Source organism: Macrobrachium nipponense, chromosome 8 (genome assembly GCF_015104395.2).
Source record: "Macrobrachium nipponense isolate FS-2020 chromosome 8, ASM1510439v2, whole genome shotgun sequence".
Classification (NCBI taxonomy): Eukaryota; Metazoa; Arthropoda; class Malacostraca; order Decapoda; family Palaemonidae; genus Macrobrachium; species Macrobrachium nipponense.
Genome location: NC_087203.1, coordinates 14,247,591 through 14,255,299, shown reverse-complemented (window position 1 = coordinate 14,255,299; position 7,709 = coordinate 14,247,591). Strand labels below are relative to the sequence as shown.

The 7,709-nt window shown below is 38.4% G+C and overlaps 2 protein-coding genes across 3 annotated transcripts in view; one reads left to right on the top strand and one right to left on the bottom strand.

The window, feature by feature from the left end:
- Positions 1–5,853, bottom strand: part of LOC135222622 (T-box transcription factor TBX1-like) — a 13,001-nt gene extending 7,148 nt beyond the window's left edge. Inside the window, exons 1-5 of one of the 2 annotated variants that reach the window (XM_064260734.1) lie at positions 4,758–5,853; positions 4,292–4,497; positions 3,049–3,224; positions 1,758–1,874; positions 811–973 (exon numbers count right to left, since the gene is read on the bottom strand). In XM_064260734.1, the coding sequence (XP_064116804.1) occupies positions 811–973; positions 1,758–1,874; positions 3,049–3,224; positions 4,292–4,497; positions 4,758–5,100 (1,005 nt within the window). In that variant the 5' untranslated portion in view covers positions 5,101–5,853. The remainder of the gene's footprint in view (positions 1–810; positions 974–1,757; positions 1,875–3,048; positions 3,225–4,291; positions 4,498–4,757) is intronic. The other variant, XM_064260736.1, reaches the window with a different exon arrangement.
- The window catches only part of LOC135222621 (uncharacterized), a 90,886-nt gene that overhangs the window by 35,557 nt on the left and 47,620 nt on the right, over positions 1–7,709 (top strand). The window lies entirely within an intron of this gene.

Sequence of the window (7,709 nt, the reverse complement as noted above, 5' to 3'; positions counted from 1 at the left end):
TACAGGTGATAACTGGGCACCCGTGAAGTAACTAACATCTTGTCAAGAAATTTGGTAAGAGCGCCTCCGATAAGAGGAGAATGTATCCGTGTATGCGTCTGTCAGCCACTTCAGTCCCCACCTCGCTGTCGCCATCTTTCAGATAGACAGACGACGCTGGGTAATTTTCGTCACATACTTGATATCTTTAAAAAATTTCGTCGTAAAATCTCGGTTTGATATCAGAATTCAAGTCTTTACAAATTTTTTTCCCTTAATGACAAGTTATACTTATTTATTGCATATTTTTGTGTTCGTTTGTATAGTACTTCACGAACGATCGGACAAAGTAAGTCTGAGAAAGCCCACCTGTTGTGGTTCCTTTGTCACATACTTGACTGGGATTGGCACAGATGGGCGCTGTGTTCGCAACCATTCATTTTATTTATGTATTTATCTATTTGACTACTTATTTATTTTCTTTTTGCCGGAAGAGTAAAATATCTCGGAACTTAAACTGTGAAGACACTTTCTGGTTCCTCTAGTGCATTTTGGTTCCCCTGATTTATGAATAATATCTTTTTGGAAAATGTAGTATTATACTATAATGTTTCTTTCACTTTCATCTTTATTGTCATATTAGTAATGAAGTTCATAAAGTAACCTTTGATAGACTGAAGACTGATTTTCTGTAGCAGTTTTTGTTTTGCCCATTTTAGGACAAACATCAGCCATAATGAGAGAAAAGTCTTCCGAATAAATGCCATAATAGAACACATTAAGCTAAACACTGAAGGCCGTCATTGCCAAGATTAGTCATCCAGAACTCACCTGCCCTTTGGTCAGTCGGGTTTTGTTGTTGGTAAGTTTTAACCTGTCAAAGGCAATCGAAGGAGCTGCCATCCATTGAGCCCCAGTGGATGGAGAATCTGGATGAATGTAAGGTGAATGATCCCCCAGTGGCTCACCTGTCCCTGCTACCATCCAGCGCGAGCTGTAATGGTGAAAAGGATTTGTAGTCCCCAGGGATTTGGACTCATTTCAAAAGGGAATTTCAGACAGATTACAGGAGCCTCTGAATCTTCATAAAATTTATCGACAAAATGAAAAGGGTTTTAGAATCTTAGAGCCTAGAAAATATAGGTGACGATTAGATATGCAGTAAAAATATGAAATAAAGAATACGCCCAACAATTCAAGTTGGGACTGATATCCTATTCTCTTAGCATAAAATGATACCATGAAAGTGACAAGTACTAATATCTTACTTTGTTCACTGGTCAGGCCATTATATATATATATATTACAGTTATGTATATAAACATATATATATATATATATATATATATATATATATATATATATATATATATATATACATATATATATATGTGTGTGTATATATATATGTATAAATCTTGACCGGTTTCATCCTTCTATCTAATATCTCTGTCGTATATACATATATGTATTATATGTAGATAAACAGATAGATAGATACGTACATCAACTTTCTCCACAAAAATATACATGTGTATGTGACTAAAAAGGAAAATTAGAGGCTGAAATATTAAAAAAGCTTCAATTTGACTGTGGCTATCGAGAACTTACGCTTTATCTGCATACATTCATGTACTGTTCATACGGAAAAACTTTGGAAAGGTAGAACGGTTAAGTGAATTAAGTAAGTGATAGTCCAGCCTCAGAAAATCTGAAGCCCTAATACCTTAGGAGGTAATTTGCGAAGAAATTACGGAATACGAAAACGGGTCACTAACCTCGGATAAACGTAACGATATCTGCGAGTGTCAACAGCTATCATGTCGAGATAAACCATGTAAGTCTTGTGAGGATGAAGATCACGCAGACCCACTTTTACTACTGGAAACATCCTCCTGGAAGGAGAGGTCAAGAAGAAGAATTTGAGGCTTCATTAATGGACGACGAACTGCTAGAAGGAATGAGTTTTTTCAAGACTGAAGAAAGCAGACCAATTCGTAGAAATTGTACGGGATGCTTGGTTTCCTGGAAGAATTGGATTACGAGTTGACTCAGAAAAGCAGAGGGAAATGGATTCTGAGGTGCTGGAGGAAATACTTAGTATTGCGTTAAGAACTGCAAGGACTGGAATTTTTTAGGAAAATAAATAAATAGTGGAAAGTGGGATGTCTAAAGAATAGGTGGCCGAAAGTGAGGACTGAAGCTTCAATAAGAATATCTGTAAAGATGCGTCAACAAGGTTTTGTAACTGTAGTGGAAGTAGAAATGGAAGTGTTAAAAAAATAGAGGTGAGCACAAGGGTTAGCTTAATATTTAGATCAGAGATAGAATTATCCTTCAATTTTCTCTTATTTTCATACACGCTTCACAATTCACTCCTCAGAGTGGTACTCACTAATGTTTATTACAAATTGGCTATACGAAAGACTCCACAATCTTTGTCTCATTTACTCTTCCAAGTTAGCTGCGTTTTACAACCCCACACCCAAGCCCCCCATAACGAGAGACCCCAATTCAATATTAGGGACCACTCTTTGGGCTCATTTCCTGATAATTGTACGTGACCGTGTTGACCTAAGCAACGACTTACATACTTAGTGATTAGTCGACTATGTTGGGTCACAGAATAGAATTTGGTTGGAACTCGCGACACTTATAAAAAAAGAGAGAAAAAAAAAGCTTTCCCGGAACTGGAGGGTTAACACTGGCTGGAGCCACCACTTAGTCGAAAAAGAAGTCATATATATATATGAGATATATATTATATATATATATATATATATAGATATATATCTATATGTATATATATATATATATAATATATATATATATATATTTAATATATAGTATAATAAATATATATGTGTATATACACACACACACACACACACACACATATATATATATATATATATTATATATATATATATATATATATATATATATAATAGATATATATATATATATATATATATATATAGAGAGAGAGAGAGAGAGAGAGAGAGAGAGAGATTATTATGAGACAAAAATACGTCGTGCTATATATTTTAAATGACTTCATTCACTTACCTTCCGTTTTTCGTTATTATCATTTCGGTTCCGAGATCGTTGAACTTTGACCAGAGGTCAGTTTGCAGGAGTTGAATTGTGATACTGGAGCAACTAAGACCCAGACCGACCTCGTTATTGACTGAATGGTCGCCGCCGCCCCTGTCCACATTCTCGGATGGAGCTTGAGGAAACGCCTTAAGAAATTGCGTAGAAAATGCAAAATCATTAAACATTTTTACAGTCACTTGCGTAGTCTACATGACATATTCTCTACATTTGTGATTTTCCAAAATGACGTATAAGGTAATTAGCTATGCTTGAATAGATTACAGATTCTAGACAGACAGACAGACGGACAGAGAACTAAAAAGTAAATACTTCATGGCAATCGAATGCTGTCCTGAAAATTGCTAACTCTAAAACAGTGAAACACGTACTCATAAAGAACTCTCCCGACAGTACTAAAGGTTTGTATATAAAATTCCAGTACTAAAGGTTTGTATATAAAATTCCATGTATGTCTTGAGAGATCATTCATGTTGGTCAAGTTAGTAATACATTGGAGAAGAGAAGAGAATGGCGTAAAAAGATGTGTAAGATATGCGCAGACGAAGAGTGAAATGTTTTTACTTCCTGTCATGGGCAAAAATGAGATCGTATTCTTATAATACATTTGAACTGAATATCATTGAGTCTAGCTTTATGAAAGAAAGTAATGGCCATAATATGAATATCAGTCAAGGCATGTATAAATGTGACACTGTAATTTTAAAAGAAAATTGTAAAATGTTTACGTTTTAAGGAAAGCAGTAGATATGTATGGAAAAAGGATTATCACTTGTAATCATAGCATGGTGTTACTAGCACTAATGAGTATTTTCGCCGCTCCCTCCTTGACACATGTCAGGTGTGGTTTCGTAGTCTCAAGTGATTGTGTATATTCGTCCGTAATGTCTCTGTAGCATTTATATTGTGATTTCAACCACTGTATCAGTCCCTCGTCAATGACTTGTAAATAAAGCTGAAACCTGTCAGGAGCTACACACAGTCTCTCATTTTTTCACCTGTGGTCATGTGTGATAAACGACTCACGTGTAAAGTTATTATAATAATATACATACATTATATATATATATATATATTGTGGATGTGCATGTATACATACATACATTATTACATACATACGTGGCAGTCCTCATATATTTGCTCTGAATTAAGCTCCATGGGGTTCAATGACTCTCTATGACTAACGACAACTAACCTGCCAATCGTTATTCCCAGAATTAGACGTCGAAATACCCTGTGCATAATACGGAGGTGACAACGACAGGGCATCGCAATCCCCGGAGGAACAGGGAGGGAGATCCCTAGGACTCGTAGCTCCCATGGGCGAATACGGAGGAGAAGTGATGGCCGGCAGGTTCATAGCCGAAGGGTGCGAAGGTGAACTGCAAACGTCTAAGGGATCTGCCGAAATATACAATGTAATGTATTACTAATATGTTCCTCTCTCTCTCTCTCTCTCTCTCTCTCTCTCTCTCTCTCTCTAGAATCTAGACACACACACTCGCGCACACGCTCTCGCACTCACACTCGCAAAACCGCTTTCAACCTCTGTAATAGTTAACATTTCGCTCGGCTGCTCATAATATCTAACTAGAATGGAATTGCCAGTGTAAAAACGATGACAATTTCCCATTGCTCGCGCTTATTCCATATGTACTAACCGGCACAGTTTTCTACATCTAGCAGCTCCTCCTCTTCATCGAGCACGTTTTTAGCATCATCACCAGTGTAGATCTCATGGCGGCCAAATGAGCCGGGTCTCAACGGCGGCAGTCTGGGGTTCCTGTGCTGTACCAAGGGAGGTTCGACGTCCAGGGTCGGTTCCATAATCCCTTGATTGTTTTCCCGGAATATATTTCCACCATGATTGTGTTTTATCCTACTGGGCTTTTTCCGTCTGTTTTTGGCCGAGCGAGCTGTTGGCTGCGGAGATTCTTTCCCTTTGTCGGTGGCCGGGTTCAGGAGCGCCTTCACGCTGAAGGCGGCCGCTCGGGAGCTCAGCATCCGAGGTTTTGTCTTTTGGGAAACGGTGGAATCTTTGGATATTTCAGGATAGCACAGTCTCAGGGGCTATCTTTCCTCTAACAGACTAATTTTGCGTTATGTTACGTTGCAAAATTCATTCAGATACTCTTATATGCTGTAAGGAGAGGAATGTTCTTCCTCACATTACACGCTATTGTCGTTTCTTGCAGAAGACTATGGTCTGTTAGGAACTCGAACTGTACACTATATTCACTAGAAATGTCGAGAAAGAATAAACATGAACTTTACGATATATACGGTTTCCTTTCGAATTAACACGCAATCTAGCACCGAGATGTCAAGTAGCTAGAATATAACACGAAATCTCAAGTCTGGGATATTTCCACGTATCCTGCTTCGTGTTTCCTGCGGGCCTGGTTTCGAAGCCAGAGCAGATGATACACTGTATAATCTTTAAAGACTACTATCGGTATTTTAGAGGAGGATGTACACAGCCAGATAACATTTGTCACTAACCTCCCAAGCCTTTCTTAGGCTTATCGTGACCCGAGCACTCTTCTTCAAATGCCCGAAGACGACGATGTGTGTTGGTGATGGAAGGCTCAGAAGCTGTCAGTTTTCTAGATTATCCTAACTGCAAGGACAAGCATTTCAAGTCCAGGCCGACAGACAGGACGTGATCCCGTTGACGAGTGCTTCAAAGGACGGACACACGTGTGATTCGGATGATGGTCTCTTCGTCTCGCGTTCACGAATGAAATTCGATGCTCCACACCTATCCAGCCGTCAGCATTCCGAACACATAACAACTCTTGTCTCACTTATCTATCAGAAGTCCTCTCAGAGATAATTGTTGTATATTTGTGAAGTAGCGTGAATGATAACGTGACCCTTGAGATTTTGAGAACTTTTTTTCTCCTTTTTGATAGCTTTTGCGATTGGATGGGTTACGTGTGGATCACGCTGCCACTTCATGGGAGCTTTCATTATTCATAGAAATGCGAATAGGAACTTCTTGAATTGATACAATCACATTACTCCTCTCTGACGTCTTTGTAGAGCTCCCCTTCCCCTTCACATGATTGCAGAGTGAGGAAAAGGTCTCTTGTGATGTTAAATATGAAAAGAACTGAAATATTACAAAGCTATGCTGTAGGAAAGAGGAAATCCTCATGTCTGTATTAAGATAGCATTGGAGACAAAAATTCTGTTAGATAAAATAGCCAAGCTCTGAAACCTGTGAGGTCATTCAGCGCTGTAAAAGGGGCTGAAAGGTGTGACCGGAGGAAACCCTCGCAGTTGCATTAGGAATCAATTGTTAAAGGGTGCCAAGTAAGATGGATCAAAAAGAATACGAACGTAGGTACAGTAAAACGAATGAAAGGGGTTGCAGCTACGGGCCGAAGGGACGGTGCAAAGAACCTTAAGTAATGCGTACAATGCACCGCATGAGGTGCACTGACGGCACTACCTCCCTACGGGCATCAAAATTCCGTAGAGCAGTACAGTGAACACTGTAACAAGTATTGAAGCAGCTGGCTTTGTCAGAAAAAAAAAACTTTAGTTATATAATCTGCTAAAAAGGGTTGAAAATTAAAGAAAAAATAATGGAAATTAACTAAAATAATTTTCCTTGATATTTTAAAATTGATCCGAACATAGTAATCTGCTTATGGACTGAACTCTCTTTGATTAAAAATTTGCAAGAAGATAACATAGTTGATTGATACAGTCCGTAATATCCATATTCTCATTTGAAAGTTATTTACTTTCACGGTTGAATTAAGGGGTTCTTTTATGGTGAAATTGTGTTCAGTTTCATCTGAAACTAACTGTCTAAGACAGGACTGTTCGTTACAGTTATTCCGCGTCAAATTAATATCAGTTCCTGTCAGCTTTGATCATTATTCACCAAAGTCGTCAAACTTTTTTTATCGTTTGAATTTTCAGTGGATGATATAAATCCATGAATACCTTTCATTCGGTCGCAAAATGAGTATTCGCAGCCACCGGCATGAACCTTGGCTGGAATTTTCCATGACCAGATATTATCTTAGGCGTAGTACTTAGGGGAAAAGATGACTGACTACCCTCATGGTCACTACTCCATTTGAGTTCTCTACCCAGAATGATTCGAGACTTCCACAGTTTTTGGCTTATGTTACACCAGATGGATTGCATATACTCAACGTTAAAAGTTTTTAATATAAGTAACATACATAGTAAGTATAGATAAAAAAAGATTATACAATTAGAGTTAGTTATGTACAGCGTATAATGCTGTATGAGCCACGGCCCATGAAACTTTCAGCCACGGCACGGTGGTGGCCTGTCTTATAGTGTTGCCAGACGCACGATCATGGCTAACTTTAGCCTTCAATACAATTAAAACTGCTGATACTAGAGGGCTTCAATTTGGCATGTTTTATGATTGGAGGGTGGATGACCAACATCACTTTGCAGCCCTCTAGCCTCAGTGATTCTTAAGATCTGAGGACGGACAGAAACATTGCGGACGGACAGCCAGAGCCATCTCCATCGTTTTCTTTGACAGAAAACTAAAACTAAAATAGAAAATACTTACATGCGCAACCACTAGATGGCTGCACAGACAAACAAACAAAAAA